Genomic DNA, 24409 nt, shown 5'->3' on the forward strand with positions numbered 1-24409 from the left:
GAGCGTTTCACCCAATTACCTGTAACTGGGCCCAATATGTGTGTCTGACTATGGGGCATCTCCCAGAAAGGCAGCCTGGCTGGATTTGAAGACAACAAGAGATGGGGAATCCCCCACTTCACTCGGGATTTCAAACTGGCCCTTTTAGGCAGGGCCCGAGATGAGCATGTAGGAGCGTTGGGCACCCAGCTTTGAAAAGTTCGCCCACAGCTGTTAATGAAGGGCCCCTCAGAGCCACGTGTTGTGTCACAGAAGCCACGAGCGTGTCAGACACATGGGAAGCCCCTCCCCCCACACACATGTGCAAGTGTCCCCTCCAATCCGATGCATTTTCACCCCCAGTCCTTACCTCAGCTTCTGGATGTTTGAGGAGACCCCGGAGAGCCTGTAGATCCCGTCCACAATGCCGTGCTGCTCGACGAACTCCGTGCAGCTCCTCAGTACCTGGGGGACTGGGGGGAGAGAGAAGAGTCAGCCGGAGCGCCGCAGCCCAATCCAGGGGGGCTGACTAGAGCCACGACCACGAAATGGCCAGAGCCCCGAGTGACCCCCCCATCTTCTGTTCGGGAGCGAGGCAATATCCCCCTTTCACCGCTCCTCCCCAAAGGAGACGCATGATGCCTTGCTCTCAAGTGGGCAGCTGGGGAGGAGTTTCCACCTCTCCGGGCCTTGGGGGTCAGCCACAGCCGTCAGACCCACGCTGATCTCCCAAGGGAGGTTGGAGTCTCTAGAGGGGTGCAGTAACTGCAGGCAACCAACCAGAGGAGACCACTAACGTGGGGCTGTGGAGTTAATGAGGAACAGCTAATCCGCTTTACATTCACACCTGACTTTACTCCAGATTAATTTTCCTGTGTAGACAAATTCCTGGCTGCAGGGGCTCTGAGAAGCAGCTGCCCAGGGCATCACAGCAAAAGGGCCCTGGCGAGGAGAGCCCCAGGGGCACTCACCAGTGAGCCGGGGCTGAGGCGTTTCTGCCCCCGGCTCCCTGAAAGGCAGACTCTGCTCCACCTCAGGCCTGTGCAGCAAGGGTTGGTGGCCTCCCCAGAATCCTTTGCTCTGACCAGCCTGAGCCCTCCTTGCAAAGGGTTCTGGGAAGCGTATGGAAAATAACCACTCCGCCTCACAGGAACCAGCAGACATGGGGGGCACCCTGCCGGATGAGGGAAGGGGGCAGGCTGTGGAGATGGCTGGCAGGGAGAGAGCGGCAAGTGTCCACGGTTCACCCCCCCATCTCTGCAGTCCTCAGAGGCCAGACCTGGGAGCAGGGGGGAGGGTTCCCCAGGCACTGCACCTTGTTAAAGGGGTAGCACCTGTCACGCCTGAGCTCAGTCACCCTAGCGGGACCCGCCTGCCTCTGCCCGGGGCAGCCTCACAGCTCTCAGCTATGTACCGTCTCCCTGCTCCAACACCAGGGCTGCTCCTGGGTGTCTCATGGCCTCAGTGGAAAGCCTCTGCTCCCCCGCTTCTGCGTCCTGCGCTGCATAGGTTGAAGTGTGTGTGTGTGTGAGAGAGAGAGAGAGAGACCATCGCCCCCTGTTGGCTGGGATTAGAACAGCATGACTGCATGTCCAGGCCTTACAAGACTAAGGGAGACCAAAGCATGACACTAGCTACCCTGTGTGTGTGTGACCGTGACCAGTCACTTACTTGACCCCGTGCCTCAGTTTCCCATCTATGAAATGTCCATTTAGATTCTTTTGGGAGCTGTCACTTATATGTACGTGCAGCACCTAGCGCTGCAATTCAGTTGGGGCCTCTACCATAATAGAACTAACAAATTATAACAATGTACTCATTGAAATTACCATGGAAATGCATGGATTCTGTCTTGCTCTCTGCGTCACGTGCATGGCTGTACATAGGGTGCAGATCCCTCCCTACCCCCCAGAGCCTGCTTATGGGACCTTTCAGTACAGGGCGTTAAGCGAAAAAGGAACAAATCTGCGTCTGCTGGCTTGGTCTCTGGTTGGGGAGGTTTGACTGGGTGGAGTCACCAGCCGATTTCATTTCTGCACACCACACAGGAAATGAAATGCACTCCCAGAATGCGGAGTGAAATCGCTGTGCTCAGCCAGCGTGTGTGTGTGTCCATGCAGGCAAAGGGGCTAGAGACACACAAAGGGTGAGACACCCATTATTTTTAGTCAGAAGTTGTATTGACTCAGCTTAAACCAGTTTCAAAACCCATTCTAGTTAAACTGATGCAAATTCATGTGTGGATGTTCTTGTATCAGTTTAAAACGGCTCATAGCAGTTTTGTGACTGTACCTTTACCAGCACAAAGTACACCAATATGTCAGGTTTCAATCAATCTACAAGCAACCACACACAACTGGGCACTGATTCCAATGAACTGCCTAGCTAGCTCTCCCTGTCTCGTGATATTTGGTGTCTTAAAGCGCCAGCGGCTGGAGTCAGGGGATTGCATGAAGAGCTCAGCTTTCATGCAAAAATTCCTAGGTTCTTAGGCCTCACAGTTGCAGAGAAAAGCTGGAAAATGTGACCCCTGAAGTCAGCAAAGAAAGAGAGCCCACACTGGATTATTTTTAAAAACACTGCATGATTTTGAAGCCGATCTCAAGTGGTTTTAGCGGCTGGGCTCCTGATTTTTCAACGCTTGCGGTATGTGTCTACACTCAGACTGGAACCAAAAGAACTAGATCAGGTGTCATCCTCCCTTCTGGCTGTCTCAGCCCCAGCCTGCGTATGGAGACTCCCGGCTCGATTCTGAACATCTTATTTCCATTCAATTGAAGCTGATTTTTTACTGATTTTAGATGCCGGGGAGGGAGGGAGCAGAGCCAGAGAACTGCAATCCAGGATCCTAGATCCAGACCCACTTGGGGGTCCCCATGATCCCACCCATCCCCCTGTTTAGGGTGGCAGTTGCAGGGGCACCTATACAAGAGATGTCTTCTGGGGGCCGAGCACTAGTCTCTTAGCGCAGGGGAGCGCTTCCCCACACCAGACCAATAGACTGCTTTGGTTTGTCCCAGAGGAGGGAGGGCTCTTCCCCCACCCACCCAAGCAGAGGGCTCTGTGGGGGGCACATAAAGACCCCCACCCCCCCCACCCTGTAGCAGAACCATGAAGGGGCTAACCCCCCCTCCAGTAGACACCCTAAACATCTCTCACCCGGTGCTCGCCCTAAATATCTCCCCCCCGCCCATGCTCATCCTAAATTTTTCCTCCCCCTCCTGGTGCTCACCCTAAATTCCTCCTCCACCAGGTGCTCACCCTAAACTTCTGCCCCAGTGCCCACCCCAAATATTTCCCTCCAGCACCCAATTAAGGCAACCTGTGACCCCAGCCCCTGCACCTCTGCCCTGTCCTGTTTGGTTTGCAGTATCAGGAGCAACGTACACAAGGGATGGATTTGTGGGAGCCCTGCCCCGCTTTTCTCTCTGGACCGCCTTGGGCCTCCTGCTTCCACAGACCAATAGCCCCTGCCTTAAGCAAGTGGGGTCCATCCCTGAGAAGGGAGGACACGGTGCCTTTACTCTCAGAGGACTTTGGGGTGGGGCAGGCTGGAGATGTGACCCCAGCAGAGCCAAATGGCTGCAGAGAGAGTCCCTGCTGTGGTTGTGTCATTAGGGGCCCCAAAGCAGCAGGTATCAGCATTAACCTGTTGAGATGCATGGGGCAGCACACACCCCTCAGAGCGATGGGCGTAGGCTCTCTGCAGACTCAGGCAGCATCGATGTAGCACTTACACCAGGTCACATTTTCAAGATTTTCTTTGCGGCCGTAAGGGCTAGAAACATCACCTTTTTGAAAGCAAGCACTGAGACTCTAGTGTTATCACATGCCTTTGGGAGCTGGGGCCCTAAACAGGGGCCTATAGTGCTTATACCTTCATCAGGCCTTGGGTGAGAGACTAGATCTGGTTATTATATGACTGCAAACAGCTAAAGAGGACCCCTCTTTGGTACATGTAGCAGGGGCCTAGGCCATGCAGTTCTGAGTGACCATAACTGTGGCTGGCTGACTGCTACCGTATATAAAGTATATACACCTGCCACCTTGCAGCTACGGCCTCTGCAAATGCCCACCTCCCACCAACTCTTCTGAGTGTGTCAGTGAGCTAAGAGGTCCTCCAGAGCGGGCGGAGCTAAAGCCCAGCCCCCCATGCGCTCCATCGCCCACAGCTGCGATTGCCACGCTGCGGCACGTCTGACCAGCCGCTCTGATGACTGAGCAGACCAACGCAACCAGCACTTCATCACGTGCTGATTTCACAAGGCACATGCCAATGATCTAGACAATTAACAGATGCCATCTAATTATGGTCCTGCCATGGCTCTTTTCCTGCAATATTTCACTTCAGGAGCAGCATTGTACGAACACCAAGCAATCGCCTGCTACCATCGTCTCTGCAACAAGAGACAGAAAATGGATCGCAGTCAATCGGGGCAGAGCGAGGCCTCTCACAACCTCTAGCACCCCCTGATCGCCTCTCTCTGGGCTCATCAGCTAAGAGGGTTGACCTCGTTAGCACACAAATAAGGGAAAACCCAAGGTACTGCAGGAAGTGGCGGCTGTGACTTATAGATGCATCCTTTTCTTGTTCTCATTACTGAACAACTCCCTGGCACGGTGCTAGGGGAACCATCCTCTGACGGAGGTCCTGGCCGCTTCTGTATGTTTGACATGCCATGGCCCTGGTCACTTTTTATGCTCATGTCCTGCCCACATTTCAACTGGGAGAATGAACATTCTGGTCCTCCACATTCTCCCCCACTTTCAGTTGGGCACAATATTCCCCCCCCCCCTTAGAATCATAGAATATCAGGGTTGGAAGGGACCTCAGGAGGTATCTAGTCCAACCTCTTGCTCAAAGCAGGACCAATCCCAACTAAATCATCCCAGCCAGGGCTTTGTCAAGCCAGGCCTTAAAAACCTCTAAGGAAGGAGATTCCACCACCTCCCTAGGTAACCCATTCCAGTGCTTCACCACTCTCCTAGTGAAAAAGTTTTTCCTAATATCCAACCTAAACTTCCCCCACTGCAACTTGAGACCATTACTCCTTGTTCTGTCAATTCCAGACTGCCATGCAAGCATTGCCGTGCAGCTGTTCAACCTTCCACCCCAGAGCTGGCTGCATTTCTTCTTTGGGTGAAGCGCTACTTGTACAGAGTTAGGTCCAAACTGTCCCAAGTGGCCTTTGACGCAGTTTCGGGGAGCCCAGCGTGAGACACAGAGGGTCTGGTTTCCAGAGGGGCTGCCAACCCACTGCCCCCATATGGAGTTGTGGGTGCTCAGCGCCGCTGAAAATCACATCTCTCTGGTCTCACGTTGGATACCCCAGAACTGACACCCCATCTCAGTGGCGGCTGCTTTTGAAAACGCTGGCCTTTGAGATCACTTGGGGCATGACAGTCTCTCTTCTTAGCTGCTTCCCACTGAGGAGCATGGAGCCATTCGAATCCCAGCGAGGGGTTGTAATTCACAGGCCAGGACCTGATTTGTCTCCTGAAACGCATTATATCCACGGGACGACTGGCCCTGTGCAACCGGACCTTCGACATTAACGGCCTAGAAGGAGCCCAGTTCCTGCTGTCGGAGGCAGACACCTCATAGCAACCCAGTCGGAAATGTATCAGGCTCCATCTCAGAGCTAGTTAGGTTGTTTGCCCCCTGCTCTTTCCACCAGGAGGCTGGTCCAGAATCCCCTCCGCCCGGTTCTCATTTCCAGCCTAAATTAATTCCAGGCCAGTTTATCCCCATTTGTTCTTGTGCCAACCGTGTCCTGTGGCTTTAATAGCTTTTCTCCTTCCCTGGTATTTCCCCCCTGTGTATTTATAGACAGCAATCACATCCCTTCTCATAAACCAGCTGAGCCGGTTGAGTCTCCTCTTGTTATATCTCTGATCAACCTAGTTCCCTTCTCAGCACCTGGAATTTCCGAGGTCATCCAGGGACAGGAAACAGACACAGGTGGAGTATCAGGGGCTTCTGGGCACAGGTGAGCACCTTGGAGTGACGGCACATGGAGTCCTCCTAAGCTACCCCTGATCATATCACGACAAGTCAGTGACTCCTGACGTAGCCGACCTGCCCATTCGAGAAGCAGTTTAGCAACAAGACCGGCCTGACACCAAGAGGCAGAAACTCTCCTGCCTCCACCCGAGGCACAGGCTGCTGCTGACCATGTGTGTAGCTGGAAGACAGGATAACGCTCGCTGAGCATGGCTCCTGGCGCACCAGCCTCCACAGCAAAATGTGGTTCCTGCCCGACCAGGTGATTTCAGCTCAAGCGGCCTTCCTGGAAAGTGACTAACAGCTGCGGGCTCTGCCCTTGTGGGGACGGGGAAATTACTGGGAGGCGACTGCAGGGCGGACATGCACTGATTCCAGCACCCGCTCCCACTCAGGATCTCCGGCAGCTGGCTGGGTCTGTCACGGAGTCCAGAATCCCGCATCCCCTCCCTTCCACCCCCCTCAGCGCTGCCCAGCAACTCAGGAGCAGACCAGAGTTACTGCAACATTAGAGCCTTTGTTGCAACCTGATGATCACATCTGTGACCCGACCTGTGTGTGACCAGGCGCCTGGCTGTTAACCCCTGCCTCTTGCTGCTCACTTGCCAGGGGATGACGAGAGGCCAGAAAAGCAAATTTAGGAGCCTAAATCCAGATTTAGGAAGCCCACTATGACTAAGTAACACCTGGAGGCTCCAACCGCGATCAGGGCCCCCCCACACACTGAAGAACAGCCCCTGCCCCCAAAGAGCTTGCAGTTTGAATAGACAAAGCATGAGAGGGGAAACTGAGGCACAGAGAGGCCGTGATTTGCCCAAGGTTGCACAGCTGGTCAGAGGCAGACCTAGGACTAGACCCCTGAGGTGTCCGAGCCTGGTGCTGCGTCCATTAGACCACGCTGCTTTTGTGGAGCTACATTGAAATCTGTGGAAGTTGGGAGCCTAAATATCTTTGAGGATCTGGGCCACTACAGGGAGAGATGCTGCAGGCAACCAATGAGGAGAGGGAGCGATAGGTGAAGCAGTCTGGCTTCCAGAGGTGCTGGGTGTAACCCACTGCACGGGGGTGGCAGGAAACCTGCTGGATCCACAGGGGCCTTGCGCAGGGGTTTCAACAGCACCCAGCGGCTCAGGAGAGCGGCTCGGGAATTACACAACAAATCGGTTTTTTCACCGAAAAATGCAGATTGGTCAAAACCCAAACTGGCTCACGGGCCAGGGTTGAGTCTCCCAACGGGAAGACACCTTGAGGAAAGCAGCCCTGAAACGGCCAGCCGGGGCTGACATTTTCAAAACGCACCAGGCCAGTTTTCTGTCTCAAAGCGACCCTTTGGTTTGAAATTTACGCTAATCTGACCACAAAAAAAAAAAAAAAAGTTGAAATCCAACCGAAATGTTTCCTCTGGCCCGACAGGAAGAAATTCGCTTTTTTCACTCAGGAGGATTTCCAAGATTTCGATTTTCCATCCCAGTTCAAGAGGGAGAAACATTTCAAAATCACCAGAGTATTTGTGAGATGGGAAACTTGTTCTGCTAGGAAGCCCCAGTCCTCTGGCCTTTTCAGCTGCACAGACCTGGAGGGGCCTGGCGCAAGTCCCGCTGAGATGATGGTCATTAAAAGAGCTTTCCCAGCTCCCAGCTTACAAATTGAATCCTTTACCTAACTGCCTGCGGGCTCCTGGCTTTGCCAATGTCAGCCTTAGACACCCCGTGCCTCAGTTTCCCCATCTGTAAAATGGACATAGCCCTAATCACCCCCTTTTAAATGGGTCTGAATTCCTCAGGCAAGAGGCGCTGGGACATAACTGGAAGTCAGCATGGTTCTAGCACAGGTGTGGCTGCGGGTGACAAGACTTCCCAGCATGCAATGCTTTAGTCAGCTTGAAGCAGCCAGCCCCAAGCAATGCATGTTGGGATACCTACCACTCGACCAACTGCAGCTCAGCATTGGGTGACGCCAATCTGCTCCACGTCTCATGAACACCTGTGGGTGTTGCTCTCGGGTGTGGGACAGGGCCCTGTAGAGCACCCCCTGTGGTAGCCCCGGGTCCCTCAGCGTGTTTACTAAGCACTTCCACTAGGGCCTTGCTTGCATTTCCTTCGGCAGCACCCGCGGTTGCTCAATCTGCAGTGATGCAAGTGCCCTTGTCAGCGAGAGCCCAGCAACTGCAAAACAATCAGCATGTTTCACGCCTCCACCCCCCTCTTGCTGTGCATCGAGCTGCCTGTTCTGCCCAGTGGCAGGGCCTGGCACCCGCTACACAGAGTAACTTCCTGTGTGTAACGTGTGAGCCTCCTCCCCATCCAAACTCTGGTGCCACCTCTGCCAGAAACGACCCTGAGAACCAGGGGGTGGGGCAAGGACACTGCAGGGAGGGCTCTATCCCCATGGATGCCAGGGGCACTGCAGGGAGGGCTCTATCCCTGTGGGTGCCAGGGGCACTGCAGGGAGGGCTCTATCCCCGTGGGGTGCCAGGGGCACTGCAGGGAGTTCTCTATCCCCATGGATGCCAGGGGCACTACAGGGAGGGCTCTATCCCCGTGGGGTGCCAGGGGCACTGCAGTGAGGGCTCTATCCCCATGGGGTGCCAGGAGCATTGCAGGGAGGGTTCTATCCCCATGGAGGTGCCAGGGGCACTGCAGTGAGGACTCTATCCCCGTGGGGGTGCCAGGGGCACTGCAGTGAGGGCTCTATCCCCATGGGTGCCAGGGGCACTGTAGGGAGGGCTCTATCCCCGTGGGGGTGCCAGGGGCACTGCAGGGACGGCTCTATCCCCATGGGTGCCAGAGGCACTGCAGGGAGGGCTCTATCCCCGTGGGTGCCAGAGGCACTGCAGGGAGGGCTCTATCCCCATGGGGGTGCCAGGGGCATTGCAGTGAGGGCTCTATCCCCGTGGGTGCCAGGGGCACTGCAGGGACGGCTCTATCCCCGTGGGTGCCAGGGGCACTGCAGGGAGGGCTCTATCCCCGTGGGGGTGCCAGGGGCACTGCAGGGACGGCTCTATACCCGTAGGTGCCAGGGGCACTGCAGGGAGGGCTCTATCCCCCTGGGGTGCCAGGGGCACTGCAGGGAGGGCTCTATCCCCGTGGGGTGCCAGGGGCACTGCAGTGAGGGCTCTATCCCCGTGGGGTCCCAGCTCCCCCAGGACTCTGCCCCTCAGCCCTCCAGCTCTAACAGGGGAAGGGGAGCCATGTGGCCCATGCCAGGCCCAGCCTCCAGCCCTGGCACTGGCCAAATCACTGAATCTGAGCGCAGCAGCTAGGTTCTGTCTGTTTTACCTTTGGACTCCAGACCGAGGCATGGGCTCCCTGGGCACTGGAACCCTGTGGTTACCCCACAGAGCATGCTAGCCTCCCTGCTCCTGCCAACAGGCCCCAAGCTCTGAAGCCCCAAGGGAGGGCAGGGGTCCCCCTGGGCTGGGATGCTTTGCTTGGAGACATGGCCCCTGAGATGTGTCTGTTCCCGGACTGCAGAAGCCTGATTTGGGGACCCGGGTTGCCAGTGGGATTGTGGGAATGCTGCAATTCTACATGCCAAGCTAGCTTGTACTGACGGCTGCAGGCCAGCCCAACACCTGGCACGACAGGGCCCTGTGACGGCTGCAGGCCAGCCCAACACCCGGCACAATGGGGTCCTGTGACGGCTCAGGGCTGGCCCCATACCCGGCACGACAGGGCCCTGTGACGGCTCAGGGCTGGCCCCATACCCGGCATGACGGGGCCCTGTGACGGCTCAGGGCCGGCTCCATACCTGGCACGACAGGGCCTGTGACAGCTCAGGGCCAGCCCAACACCCGGCCCGACGGGGCCCTGTGACGGCTCAGGGCTGGCCCCATACCCGGCACGACGGGGCCCTGTGACGGCTCAGGGCTGGCCCCATATCCGGCAAGACGGGGCCCTGTGACGGCTCAGAGGTGGCCCCATACCCAGCATGATGGTGCCCTGTGACTGCTCTGGCACCATACCCGGCACGACGGGGCCCTGTGACGGCTCAGGGCCGGCCCCATACCCGGCACGACGGGGCCCTGTGACGGCTCAGGCCCGGCCCAACCCCCAGTGCAGCCTTGATTGCGATGCTAAGTGAGACCAGGATTCTGCAATACTGGCTCAAAGCTGCACCTGGACGGCTCCTGTTCCCTCTGCCCAGGCTGCTCTCAGGCAGCGAAGCGGGAGGCTCAGGAACACGCCCAGAGAGGCTCAGTGCAGGGGCAAGCGGATGTTCACAGAAAGCCGCTGCTGCACCAGCCCCACTGCTGGCGGCGAGGATGGCTCTGTGCTGGAGACACCAGCCCAGCAGGACTGGGGCTCCGGGAGGGTCCCCACCAAGCAATGGGTCAGCCCCCAGAGAGGTGTCTCCTGGCCTATTCCCTGCTGCCGCCCCATGGAAGGTCAGCCACCGGAGGAGCAAACCGCCCTTACCTTCCTGGCCAGAGTGTTGGAGGTGCTCCAGCAGGTCACACCCAAAGACCCGGTCCTTGGCTGCTCCTTTGCGTTTCACCTTCTGCCGGGCTTTCATGGCGAGAGACATGGGGATGGTTGGACCAGCCCGGGGGCTTCCAGGCTCTAACGCACAAGCCCCAGCCCTTCCCGCTGGGACCACCTGGCCCACATGGGGGCTGGGCGGGCCGGTGAGGAAATCCTCAGCCCACGGCCCCTTTGATGGCTGCCATTCACCAAGCGGCCCCGCGGAGGTGTCTCTTCCTCAAATCCACCCCATAGTCGCCTCTACAGCATCAACCTCTGGCTGCCGAAATCTTCGCTTGGGCTGGATCCAAACGAGAAATCAGTCCAGAGAGAGTCTGTGGCCTGGGAACGAAGCCCTGAAAACCCAGCCCCAGGGTGTGGGGAGCCCCCGGCCGGGCGGCTCAGCAGCGGAAGCAGCACCCAAGAGAGGAAGCTGCCGAGGCCCAGGCCTGACGTAAAACGCGTTGCACCGTTGCACTCCTGTTCGCTGTCAGGGCTGGGGATCGGCACCCGGCAGGAAGTGAGTTCTGCTGCCTCCAAGCTAACTTCCTGCCCAAGCATCTTCAAGAAACCACAGGGTGCAGATCAAATACCACACACACACAGACCCACCCCGCCAGGGTCGCACGCACGCCCATGGACTGGCACACGTGGATTCACACCTACGGCCTGTCAGCTTCAGACACACGGAGTCACTCACCCACGCATCAGCTCCCATGCACACATGGACTCACACACACACACACACACACACACCATGGAAGGGGATCCAAATCCAACACATGCAGACACACACACGGCCACACACACAAACACCTACAGAGAGTCACACACGCACACCTTGGAAATAGATCCAAATCTAACACACACATACGAGTCACAAACACAAGGGATTCAAATCCATCAGACACACACAGAGTCGTACACACACCTTGGAAAGGGCTCCAAATCCAATACACACAGAGAGACTCACACACCCAAGTTTTGACGTTGAGTGGTGTCTTCTCACCTTCGTCTCCCTCGATACCAGTCCTGTGGTCTTAGACTCTTGCCAACCCTTCGTTAGCTTGGGAGAGAGCGGTGCTACTACAGGCCACCTTCCTGGATGGAGCCCCCCGGTTCACTTCCACATCCGGAGAACTGGGAATGGCGCAATCCCTGCGTGTACCAATAGGGGCGCCCTTAGGAACCAGTCTTCGCGTGGGTCACCAGGCCGCGGTAATGGGTGCTGTCAGAGTGGAGACCCCAAGTACTCTCCACAGGCAGGAGAGCATCCCTCAGCCCAGGCAGGGTTACTGCCCGGTGGGAGGGGAGTTTAAAGGCCAGCAAGGCCCGTGCTAGCGAAAGGCAGGTAGAAATGCATTGTAAAGGGCTAGCAGCCTGCTGCACGGCGCGCCAGGGAGCGATTTGTCATCGCTTTAGCTCTCATGCAGGTTTAACAAACTCCCTTGGAGTGAGGGTGGGAACAGCAGGTTTCGACACACGCCCGCCCGCCCCCACCACTGAGCTCCAAGGCAGGAGCTAAGGGAGGCTGGCCCAGATCCCAGCTCTCAAGAGTTTCCTCAGTTCCCTTTATAGAGCTGAGGGGCTCCCAGCGTCTGTGTCGTGGCTCAGTCCTCCAGTGCCAGCCTCCCCCTTGGCCCCTAGCCACAGACGCTGCACACCGGGAAGATGCTGCATGACGCAGGACAGGGATCGGCTCCTCCAACAGCATCGACTTGGGCTTGGAAGGAAACATTTCCATTGGCCCTCAGACTTTGACACACACTGATACACATACACAGATACTCATATACTAATACACACCCACACAGATACACACACAGATACACACACACTGATACACATATACACACTGATACACACACACAGGTACACACACACACTGATACACATACACAGATACTCATATACTAATACACACCCACACACATACACATGGATACACACACACTGATACACATACATAGCTACACATATACAACAACACAGGAAGAAGAACTCCACATGGACTCCTCCTGAGGGTCGAAATGACAGTCTGGACCTATACATAGAATGCTTCCGCCGACGTGCACAGGCAGAAATTGTGGAAAAACAACATCGCTTGCCTCATAACCTAAGTCGTGCAGAACGCAATGCCATCCACTGTCTCAGAAACCACCCTGACATTATCATCAAAGAGGCTGATAAAGGAGGTGCTGTTGTCATTATGAACAGGTCTGACTACCAAAAGGAGGCTGCCAGACAACTCTCCAATATCAAATTCTACAGGCCACTTTCCTCAGATCCCACTGAGGAATACACTAAGAAACTGCACCATCTACTCAGGACACTCCCTACACTAACACAGGAACAAATCAACATACCCTTAGAGCCCCGACCGGGGTTATTCTATCTACTACCTAAGATCCACAAACCTGGAAATCCTGGACGCCCCATCATCTCGGGCATGGGCACTCTCACTGAAGGACTGTCTGGATATGTGGACTCCCTACTCAGACCCTACGCCACCAGCACTCCCAGCTATCTCCGTGACACCACAGATTTCCTGAGAAAACTACAATGCATTGGTGACCTCCCAGAAAACACCATCCTAGCCACCATGGATGTAGAGGCTCTCTACACAAACATCCCACACACAGATGGAATACAAGCTGTCAGGAACAGTATCCCTGATGATGACACAGCACAACTTATTGCTGAGCTCTGTGACTTTATCCTCACGCACAATTATTTCAAATTTGGTGACAATATATACCACCAGACCAGTGGCACCGCTATGGGCACCCGCATGACCCCACAATATGCCAACATTTTTATGGCTGACCTGGAACAACGTTTCCTCAGCTCTCGTCCACTCATGCCCCTTCTCTACCTACGCTATATTGATGACATCTTCATCATCTTGACCCATGGGAAGGAGACCCTGGAAGAATTCCACCATGATTTCAACAGCTTCCACCCCACCATCAACCTCAGCCTGGACCAATCTACACGGGAGGTCCACTTCCTAGACACCACCGTACAAATAAGCGATGGCCACATTAACACCACCCTATACCGAAAACCCACCGACCGCTATGCCTACCTTCATGCCTCCAGCTTCCACCCCGGTCACACCACACGATCCATCGTCTACAGCCAAGCACTGAGGTACAATCGCATCTGCTCCAACCCCTCAGACAGAGACCAACACCTACAAGATCTTCACCAAGCATTCTCAAAACTACGATACCCACACAAGGAAATAAAGAAACAAATCAACAGAGCCAGACGTGTACCCAGAAGCCTCCTGCTACAAGACAGGCCCAAAAAAGAAACCAACAGAACTCCACTGGCCATCACCTACAGTCCTCAGCTTAAACCTCTCCAATGCATCATCAGTGATCTACAACCCATCCTGGACAATGATCCCTCACTCTCACAGACCTTGGGAGGCAGGCCAGTCCTCGCCCACAGACAACCTGCCAACCTTAAGCATATTCTCACCAGCAACCACGCACCGCACCATAACAATTCTAACTCAGGAACCAACCCATGCAACAAACCTCGATGCCAACTCTGCCCACATATCTACACCAGCAACACCATCACAGGACCTAACCAGATCAGCTACAACATCATCGGCTCATTCACCTGCACGTCCACCAATGTTATATATGCCATCATGTGCCAGCAATGCCCCTCTGCTATGTACATTGGCCAAACTGGACAGTCACTACACAAGAAGATAAATGGACACAAGTCAGATATCAGGAATGGCAATATACAAAAACCTGTAGGAGAACACTTCAACCTCCCTGGCCACACAATAGCAGATGTAAAGGTAGCCATCTTACAGCAAAAAAACTTCAGGACCAGACTCCAAAGAGAAACTGCTGAGCTCCAGTTCATTTGCAAATTTGACACCATCAGATCAGGATTAAACAAAGACTGTGAATGGCTATCCAACTACAGAAGCAGTTTCTCCTCCCTTGGTGTTCACACCTCAACTGCTAGCAGAGCACCTCACCCTCCCTGATTGAACTAACCTCGTTATCTCCATACTGATTTATATCTGCCTCTGAAGATTTCCATTACTTGCATCTGAAGAAGTGAGGTTCTTACCCACGAAAGCTTATGCTCCTAATACTTCTGTTAGTCTTAAAGGTGCCACAGGACCCTCTGTTGCTTTTTACAGATTCAGACTAACACGGCTACCCCTCTGATACTTGTCATCATATACAGATACACACACTGATACACATATACAGATACACACACATACTGATACACATGCACGCACATGGATACCCACACAGATACACATACACATATACTCATATACAGATACACACACACTGATACACACACACACAGATACAAACACATACATACTCATCATATACAGATACACACACACACTGATATACACATATATGGATACATATACACACACACACAGATACTCATCATATACAGATACACACACTGCTACACACAGATACACATACTCACACATTGATACACATTCACATTCATCATATACAGATACACACACACTGCTACACACACACACAGACTTTGACACCCATCCACACTGCAGAGTGGTTGTGTTAGCAGCTGACAGGTTGGGCTCACTTGGGCTTTATCATCTAGCCCTGCAGGAGTGGCCAGCTTGAATGCCCAGCACCACTACACCCGAGGGAGGGGCTTGTGTGTGTGGACGAAAGGCGTGTTGCCAGAACACAAGCTGACTTTGCAGTGAAGACAATCCCAGACGCACTCCCAGACGCAATCACAGGTCCATGGGGCCAGATCTAATGCATCCAAGGGTGCCGAGGGAGTTGACTGATGTGATTGCAGAGCCATTGGCCATTATCTTTGAAAATTCGTGGTGATCCGGGGAGGTCCCAGACGATTGGAAAAAGGCAAATATAGTGCCCATCTTTATAAAAGGGAAGAAAGAGAACCCGGGGAACTACAGACCGATCAGCCTCACTTCAGTCCCTGGCAAAATCATGGAGCAGGTCCTCAGGGAATCCATTTTGAAGCACTTGGAGGAAAGGAAGGTAATCAGGAACAGTCAACATGGGCAAGTCATGCCTGACCAACCTGATTGTCTTCTCTGATGAGATAACTGGCTCTGTGGATATGGGGAAAGGGGTGGATGTGATATATCTTGACTTTAGCAAAGCTTTTGATACGAACAACAAGGAATCCGGTGGCACCTTAAAAACTAAGATTTATTTGGGCATAAGCTTTCGTGGGTAAAAAACCTCACTTCTTCAGATGCATGGAGTGAAAGTTACGGTCTCCCACAGTATTCTTGCCAGCAAATTAAAGTCGTATGGATTGGATGAATGGACTATAAAATGGATAGAAAGCTGGCTAGATTGTTGGGCTCAACGGGTAGTGATCAACGGCTCAATGTCTAGTTGGCAGCCGGTTTCAAGCGGAGTGCCCCAGGGTCGGTCCTGGGGCCAGTTTTGTTCAACATCTTTATTAATGATCTGAATGATGGGATGAATTGCACAATCAGAAAGTTTGCAGATGACACTAAGCCGGGAGGAGAGGTAGATACGCTGTAGGGTAGGGATAGGGTCCAGAGTGACCTAGACAAATTGGAGGATTGGGCCAAAAGAAATCTGATGAGCTTCAACAAGGACAAGTGCAGAGTCCTGCACTTCGGAATGAAGAATCCCAGGCACTGCTACAGACAGGGGACTGACTGGCTAAGCAGCAATTCTGCCGAAAAGGACCTCGGGATTACAGTGGACGAGAAGCTGGATACGAGTCAGCAGTGTGCCCTTGTTGCCAAGAAGGCCAACGGCATATTGAGCTGTGTTAGTAGGAGCATTGCCAGCAGATCGAGGGACGTGATTATTCCCCTCTATTCAGTACTGGTGAGGCCACACCTAAAATATTGCGTCCAGTTTTGGTCCCCCCACTACAGAAGGGATGTGGACAAATTGGAGGGAGTCCAGCGGAGGGCAACGGAAATGATTAGGGGGCTGGGGCACACGACTTATGAGGAGAGGCTGAGGGAACTGGGTTTATTTAGTCTGCAGAAGAGAAGAGTGAGGGGGGAATTTTTATAGCCGCTTTCAACTACCTGAAGGGGGGTTCCAAAGAGGATGGAGCTCGGCTGTTCTCAGTGGTGGCAGATGACAGAACAAGGAGCAATGGTCTCAAGTTGCAGTGGGGAAGGTCCAGGTTGGATATTAGGAAACACTATTTCACTAGGGGTGGTGGTGAAGCACTGGAATGGGTTACCTCAGGAGGTGGTGGAATCTCCATCCTTAAAGGTTTTTAAGGTCCTGCTTGACAAAGCCCTGGCTGGGATGATTTAGTTGGGATTGGTCCTGCTTTGAGCAGGGGATTGGACTAGATGACTTCCTGAGATCTCTTCCAATCCTAATATTCTATGATTCTAACAAAACTACACACATAAAACATACAAGTGTGCACACACACACTCACATGCAATCACATGCATGCAAACACACAAACTCACATCGGCATGCATAAATCATGCATGTAAATGCAATCACACACATGTAAACACACAATCACAAGTGCATGCATGTACAATCATATGTATATGTACACTCGCACAAGTCACAGGTCTCTGTCGCTCCATCTCCCTCTCCCAGTCTCACACAACCCTGCCATGGGCACCAAACCCAGTCACTGCCCATGTGGGTGAAAGCCAAGTGCTCATATTTATTCCTTTTCTCCGCTCCAGCTCCGGGCCATTTGCTCTGAGGTTCTCTGGTCTCCACCCTGCCCGTTTGGCTGCTTCAGCCAGGCCAGGAGCCCCCAAGGAGACAAGCAAAAGGGTCTAACCCGGAAGTCCCAGGGTGCCAAATGGGGAATTTATTTACGAAACCAGCAGTGCATATAACAAAAAAGAACGCGCATATACATCTATATACACATAGATAGGGAGCTCTATATACACACACATTTACAGAACTTGGAATCCCCTCTGCTAACTCCAGAGACTACCCCCAAACCCCTCGGAATCAAAAATGCAACACAATCAAACCATCCCTGCCCCTCTGACATCGACCTGGGCTCATGCCCAGCGTAGCTCTCAGGAGATGGGTATTTCCTTCCCCGCCAAAACCATGCTCAGAGAGATGGGTGCTGGCAGCCAGCCTGTTTATCTGTGCGTCTCTGCTGCTGGTGGCTTTGGAGACGGGACTCCAAATTGCACCTTTGGGATTTTTTAAAAACCTGATTTCCTTTCCTTTCCCGAGACAGTTTGAAGGTAAGAACCAGTCTCATGCTTTGAGGCGCCAGATGGCAGGGATCCGGGGGCATGGCAAAGCCAACTACTAGCACCAGGGCTTGCCTTTAGCTGAAGGATCAGGCATTGGCCGTTGGTGGAAGTGGGATGCGGGACGTGGCGTCTGCGCCACTAGTCCCAGAAGTCAATGGAAAGACGCCCACTGACTTTGGTGGGCTTTGGATTGGGGTCTAGACGAACCCGTGGTCTGGTCCAATCTCACAGGAGGTGAGGAGACCGGATGAGACGGGCCAGGCGTCTGAGCCAAGCAGCAAACCCTCTGTTTCTACAGCGTGGAAAAGCCCCATCCCCACTCCTCCACTTTCCCATCTCTCTCAGCTCCCCCAGGGCATGCCCTCTTCCCGCTGGCCAGGCAGATAGGGAGCATTACCTGCGTACCGAGCAGGGCTTTCTTGGAGCCCTATCTCCACCCCTGCTGAAGCCAGCAAGGGTTTTACCTCAGAGCCAGGTTAGGCCGACGTTCATTGCTTTCGACCCCACCACCCTGGGTCTTTCTTGCCCTGAGAGTGGCCCATGGAGGGGCAGCAAAACATAGAAATAAACCATACATAAAAACGTTATAAATATTGCCACCAGGGGGCAGCAGCATTCCACACCAGGCCAGACTTGGCCTGGAGTATCCTTGATCTGATTCCTGGTACCCAGGGACCAGGATTCAAATCTGTCTCCGGCGCCCTTCCATGGACTTCACGCTGCGGGAGGTTCCACCCGGGCTGACGCTAAGCCCAGCCACTCCTCTGGGCCACATGTGCTCTCCCGTTAGGGTCACCAGAGGTCCCGATTTTATAGGGACAGTCTCGATTTTGGGGTCTTTTTCTTATACAGGCTCCTATGACCCCCCACTCCTGTCCCGATTTTTCACACTTGCTGTCTGGTCACCCTATCTCCCGCTGTCGGGGACGGGGTCTGCTCGGCAGGGGCCCTCCCCAAAATATTGGCCGTGGGAGGAAGACGACACAGAGCCTGATCGAAAGCCTGGGGGTGGGCGGGGCGGAGGGGGAGGATCAATGGCAAGGCTCCGGTTGGTCCTTCTGTGGAGTCTCCTGTGCAGGGCTGCAGCATCAGTGTGGGGATGAACCAGCCTCTTTGCCAATGACCAGATCATCGGGGGGAGAGGTTTGCCACTGACTCTGAGGGGAGCAGGGTGGGGCCACCTTGGGGGAACCGTGGCCCAGCATCCGCTGAAGGGTCACCGAACCGTCGTTCTGTTAAGGAATTAGACAAATGGCCCAACTTCCCCCTCCTTACAAAAACTCCCCCCCCCCCGGTGAGCGTTGGGCCTGCAAACAGGCCCCTACCCCAGCAGGAACGAGGCCATTCCTGGGCAGGGACAGCCCTCGGGCTTCAACCCCAGCTGCTCTGCCAATGCCAGCACCCTGCGTGGGCACAGAGGAGAGCGGGACCGGCGGGCGCGATGATCTGGCCATGGGGCTGTGTGGACCAGGGCTGGGAGAATGCACTGGGCCCGGGTTCAAACCTGCTGGGGTCCCACTGGGGCTCAGCCTGTTTGTACTCTGCCAAGGAGAGAAACCCCAGGGAAAGACTCAAACGCAGCCCAGCTGTGTAACCCAGCAGGTGTCACCCAGCTCAGGGGCCTTCGCCTTTCGGTTCACTCTCGGCCTGTTAGCTCTGCAGGTCCCCAGTTCAATCCCTGCTCCCGACCACGCGGGCACACAGGGTGAGGCTCGCTTTGGGGGGTTGGGGCCCCTTTCACTAGAAACCCAAGGGTTTAAAATACTTGTGCATTACACTGAGGTGGGGGAGGGGGAAGCCCCATGGCTTTAAACAACCAGGAAAAAAACGTTTGGTGAACTCGAACCCTCTCAAAGTATTTGGAGACCCTCAGAGCCCCGCTCCCCCCACCAGAATCCCAGGACCAGAGGAGTTTTACCTCCATTAAACCACCCAGGGCGAGCACCCCTGAACCCCGGCTGGGCCCAGATTAGCTCCTGGGGCCGAGCCCAGTGGCGCTGGTGAGGCCAGGGGGGCAGCCCTCTCCAGTGTTCTCAGCAGCCCCATCTGTAACTATGGGACCCAGGCAGGGAGCTAGAGGGCCGAAAGAACCACAGGGGCTGTCTGTGTCCCTCAGTCTTGGTTCAGACCCTCCCACACCCCAGTGTTCATCGCACCCCTGCCTTGCCAAGATGCTGAGCCCCATGGGGCGGGCTGTGTGCATGGGGCTGAGGCAGGCGCTGGGGTTCCTCTTGCCCAACTGGTGGCGCCGATTCCCCCGCCCTCAAATGCCCCTGCTGGGGTGTCTCCATGGTCACTTGCCCTTGACTCCAGTCCGCCCGCGGCCATTGGTGGGCACCGCAGAGCACGGAGACATCCCAGGAATGGCACAGGAAGCCGGGGGCTCGCCGGGGAGCAGCGTGGGGTGGCCTGTCCCCAGGGTCGCCCAGAGGACAGACTCGGCAGAGGGCTGGGGTCCCACCCTCGCACCGTGCTGGGGGCGCGGCTCTGAGTGCTGCCTGGGCCAGATGCAATGGCGCTGACAGCGCCCCCTTCAGGAGGCAGCGTAAAATGCCCTCTCCACCTCTGATCCCACAGTTGTTACCCCCAGTCGGATGTAGGCAGCCCCCCAAGCCGTCAGAGCCTATCCTGACTAGTCCTGCCTCTGGGGATAGAGAGGACAGGGCAGGCAAATACCATATCCTCCAGCCCCACTGCGGCGAGGGTCGGAGGGAGGAGCTGACTTGTGAGCAGCATGGGGCCCTCGGGGCCAGCCAGGAAACATCCCATGCAGAGAAGCTAGGAGGCTGTTGCATGAAGCAAGGACCAATGGGGGGGCAGGGGACCCCCCCATTGGCCAGGGGCCCTTTTGCCCCACAGTGAACCTGATCCGCCCTCCCCAGAAATCCAGAGCCGGGGCAGGCTGTCTGTACAAGGGCTCAGTAGGTCAGTCGCAGCGGGAGGGGCTGGCAGGCTGCAGGGGGCATCCGTGTGTCCAGGGCCCGGCCCTGCGCGGCACCAGGCCAGTCTGTGCCTGTGGCCCTGGGCTCACACCAGGTGGCCCCGTCCGTTGATGTAGATGCCGTTGGTGGTGGGCTTGGCCCGCAGCGTGCCGTTCTCCTGCACAAAGTGGGTCATGGCCGCCTTGATGGTGTTCTCCTCCCGCTCCTCCTCCTCCTCTTCCTCCTCCCTCTCTTTCTCCTTCTCCTCCTTCTCCTCCTCCGGGGCGGGCGCTGGGGCCGGGGGCTGCTCCGTCTGCGTCTCAATCTCCCGCACCGTCGACAGGGTGGAGTAGCTGCGTCCCTCTGCCTCCTCGCTCTGAGTCGGGGGAGACAACGGCTGAGCTGGGGGGAGGGCACTTCCCGGAACACCTCCTCCCACCCTCACCCTCTGGCTGCTCGCTAATCCCTGCCAGGGCCGGTGCAAGGAAGTTTCGCTCCCTAGGCGAAACTTCAACCTTGCGCCCCCCCCCCCCCCCCCCACCGCCAGCCCCCTCCGCCCCCCCCCCCCTCTTGAGCGCCCCCCTCCCCACGGCAGCTCCCCCCGGGCCAGGGAACCGTGCGGAAGCTCCCCACCCCAGCTCACCTCTGCTCTGCCTCCTCCCCGAGCACGCCGCCCCGCTCTAATTCTCCTCCCCTCCCAGGCTTGCGGCGCCAAACAGCTGATTGGCGCTGCAAGCCTGGGAGGCGGGAGAAGTGGAGCGGCGACCGCGCGCTTGGGGAGGAATGCTGTAAAAAAAATTGGGGGCACCGCTTTTTGGTGCCCCAAATCTTGGCGCCCTAGGCAACCACCTAGTTTGCCTTAATGGTAGCACCGGCCATGATCCCTGGAGAGATCCCGGGGCAGCCACTGGGTGGCGCTGTGGCTAGGGACAGGGCTGTCTAGCCACTGGCTGAGCAGAGCAGGTCCAGACTCGGAGGAACAGCATTCCCCCCGCACACACACACCTGCTGGGAAACCCTCTCCCCTCCTGGGGAGAGCCATAGGAGTCCGAATATCCATTGTCAGTGCATGATTTGTGGCCCTCCCAGCCCAGGCCAGTAGGGGTCAGCGTAACCTCAGCCAGGAGACCTGCTCTTTGGGGGCTGGGCGCCCTGCCCGCCATGCAGCGGGGGTCTGAGCCCAGCTCCCCTTTGCTCTGGCAGGGTTCAGGGCCCGAGGCACCAGGGGTTTGCTCTGGGCTGAAATGTGATGATGGTGAGCATGCATGCAAGTGGGCGGGGGTGGGCGTAGGCTGGACGGGTGTGCGGGCACGGGGAGGGGGCTTGTGAGTGTGAGACGCACGACTGTGTCCCCAATCGGAGGTGTGTGTGTGTGTGAGCCAGCGGGTGTGAAGCCGTGTGTGCGGAGGGATGTGTGTGAGGGTGTCTGGGTGTGCGGAAGCGGAAGCGTGTCCACACGTGTGCCAGAGCAGGGAGCCCGTCTCCGCAGGCCCGGGGGCGCCGCGTGGCCCTGCTGTCACTGCCTGCAGCAGGCCGACCTTCTCCCGCCTGCTGGAAGTGCCAAGGGGCCTGTGGCTGGCGCAGCACCAGCCGATGGCAGAGGGCCACAGGTGTCCAGGCCGCTTGGCATCAGGCCGAGATATGATTCATGTCTCCCTGGCTGCACATGGGGCTTTGCACTAGGGACCACCTGCCCCCCAGCGTTGGCCAGGGGGAGCCACAGGGAGGTGCATCATGGGGGCCTGGACCATCGCTTTCCAAGGCAGCCTGGGCTCCCGTAGCTCAGGCCAAGCCACCGGCTGCAGGGGCTCCAAAGGGTGGGAGGGGTCCCCCTGGACACCAATCCCCGTCCAACTCCTGACCCCACAGGACTCTGCATGGGGCTCCCGCGGCCACCTCCCCAGGGGCTGCGACTCCGAGCTCCAAGGGAATCAGCACAGGACAGGAGCAACGGGAGCCGCCCTGCAGGGCGAGCGGAGTGAGAGGGCCCCCCCCAGGGCCTCACCATGACGGAGCAGATGCTGGTGCCACGCAGGCTGTCCCCCCGCAGGCTTCCCTGCCGGCTGTCCCCCCGCAGGTGCAGGGTTTCCTCTGTCTGAAAAACAGAGAGAGAGGGAGGGTGACAAACGCCTGCTCCCGGCAGCCTCGCCCCCAGGGCCAGCCAGGGCAGGGTGAAAGGGGCAGTTTGCCCCAGGCCCATGTTCGAGAGGGCCCCCGAGCCCGTGGCATTGGAATCAGTGGCGCTGCGGCACTGGGTGCCAGGGCACAAGGCTGCTCCTTGGCTCAGACCCATCGCGCTGCAGGGGCAGCCGGGCCAAAGCTGAGCGGCGCTGCGACCCCGCGTGCGGGGTCCCCATGCCCCACACAGGGAGCCAGGCCCAGGCCCGCGGGATGGGTGAGTCACTGCTGCAGGGTCCTTGCGGGGTGGGTTCTGCCCCCAGCCCAGCACCCCCCGTCAGTGTCTCTGCACCCATGGCCAGGATTCTTCTATTGTCTGCAGGGTCCTTTTTGGGGAGTGGGGGGAGCTCGGTTTCAGATTTTGCTCTGGGCCCCCAATTACCTCTATAGGGCTGAGTAGCCGCCCCCAGTGATCTCCTATGGGGCCAGGGAGCTGCCCCCCAGTGACTCCGTATGGGTCCCAGGCAGCTGCTCCCCAGTGACTCCTACAGGCTCCGCGTAGCTGCCCCCAGTTACACTGCATGCGGCCTGGGCCCCCATGGGGTTGGGTTGCCCCGTCTACTGTCCCCAAACCTCACTCGTCTTTCAACATGTTTCCTGCAGGGGGTGCTGGGTTCTTTACTGAGCCAGCTCCCCTGCAAATCGGATGGGGAGAAAATTCATCATAATAGTGTGGGTGTGGGTGTGGGGGCTGAATATCCCCGCCAGTGCCCCACTCCCTCCCCATTGGGCTCCGCCCACTCTCCCGGCCCCCTCACCTGGTTGCGGGTGCTGGCGCTGTGGCTGGAGTACAGGCGCCGGATGGAATTCTCCCTCGTTAGGGTCAGCTCCTCCTCACTGCCGGGTAGAGAGACACCAGGGTGAGCAGTGAGATCCGCATCCCGGTCAGCCCCGGGAGCCCCGTGGCCTGGCTGAGCTGTGTCCTCTCATCAATCCCCATGGCTGGGCCTCCAAGGCTGACCTGCTCCCAGCCTCCTGTATCCTGACTGGCAGAGGTTAGCGCAGTGATAAGGGAAGCCTGGGGTTCGATTCCCAGCAAGAGCAGCCTGAGGCAGGATCCGGGTGCCAGAGTTTGGGTGGCTGCCCAGTCAGGGGCAAGGAGGGAGAGGAGACCGTCTGCAGGGCCTGGATCAAGGTCTGTCTAAGCAGGGCCCAGGTCACAGTCATCAGCACCTTCTCCACCTCCAGGCAGGGCAGAGGGCTTGTACACCTCCAGGGGCTGAACCGACCAGGTAAAGCTGAGCGCTGGGTCGTCACTGGGGTGAAGGGCGGCATTTCAAACCGCACTAGGCCCAGTCGGGGGTCAGAACGACTCCCAGGTGACATCTGATGCGGATCATGGTGCTGGAAACGCAGCACAACCCTCACAGGGAGCAGGCAGCTGTAGTTTTAATGTGACACCTCGACCTGCTGGCAGGGGTTAAAACTACAACTGCCTGGACCATGCTAGGACTTAGTCACAGGGGGAGCACCGGGCTGGGATAGCAGGGGGCTGTGGGTCGGGATTGAGGGGTATTGCCAGAGCTGTGGGGGGGACCCATGGCTGGGTTAGCAGGGGGCTGTGGGTTGGGATTGAGGGGCAGAGCTGGGGGGGGGA

The 24409-nt window shown here is 56.5% G+C and overlaps 2 protein-coding genes across 4 annotated transcripts in view; both read right to left on the bottom strand.

Annotated features, from left to right (window-relative positions):
- Positions 1-10856, bottom strand: part of ARHGAP30 (Rho GTPase activating protein 30) — a 50642-nt gene extending 39786 nt beyond the window's left edge. For all 3 annotated transcript variants that reach the window (XM_034756817.1, XM_034756815.1, XM_034756816.1), the window contains exons 1-2: positions 10402-10856; positions 350-452 (exon numbers count right to left, since the gene is read on the bottom strand). In XM_034756817.1, the coding sequence (XP_034612708.1) occupies positions 350-452; positions 10402-10510 (212 nt within the window). In that variant the 5' untranslated portion in view covers positions 10511-10856. The remainder of the gene's footprint in view (positions 1-349; positions 453-10401) is intronic.
- Positions 10857-18747: 7891 nt separating this feature from the next.
- NECTIN4 (nectin cell adhesion molecule 4) overlaps positions 18748-24409 on the bottom strand; it is a 46837-nt gene continuing 41175 nt past the window's right edge. Inside the window, exons 7-9 of the mRNA XM_034757015.1 lie at positions 23571-23649; positions 22640-22729; positions 18748-21010 (exon numbers count right to left, since the gene is read on the bottom strand). Of these exons, the coding sequence (XP_034612906.1) occupies positions 20741-21010; positions 22640-22729; positions 23571-23649 (439 nt within the window). The 3' untranslated portion in view covers positions 18748-20740. The remainder of the gene's footprint in view (positions 21011-22639; positions 22730-23570; positions 23650-24409) is intronic.

This window comes from Trachemys scripta, chromosome 24 (genome assembly GCF_013100865.1).
Source record: "Trachemys scripta elegans isolate TJP31775 chromosome 24, CAS_Tse_1.0, whole genome shotgun sequence".
Lineage (NCBI taxonomy): Eukaryota > Metazoa > Chordata > Testudines > Emydidae > Trachemys > Trachemys scripta.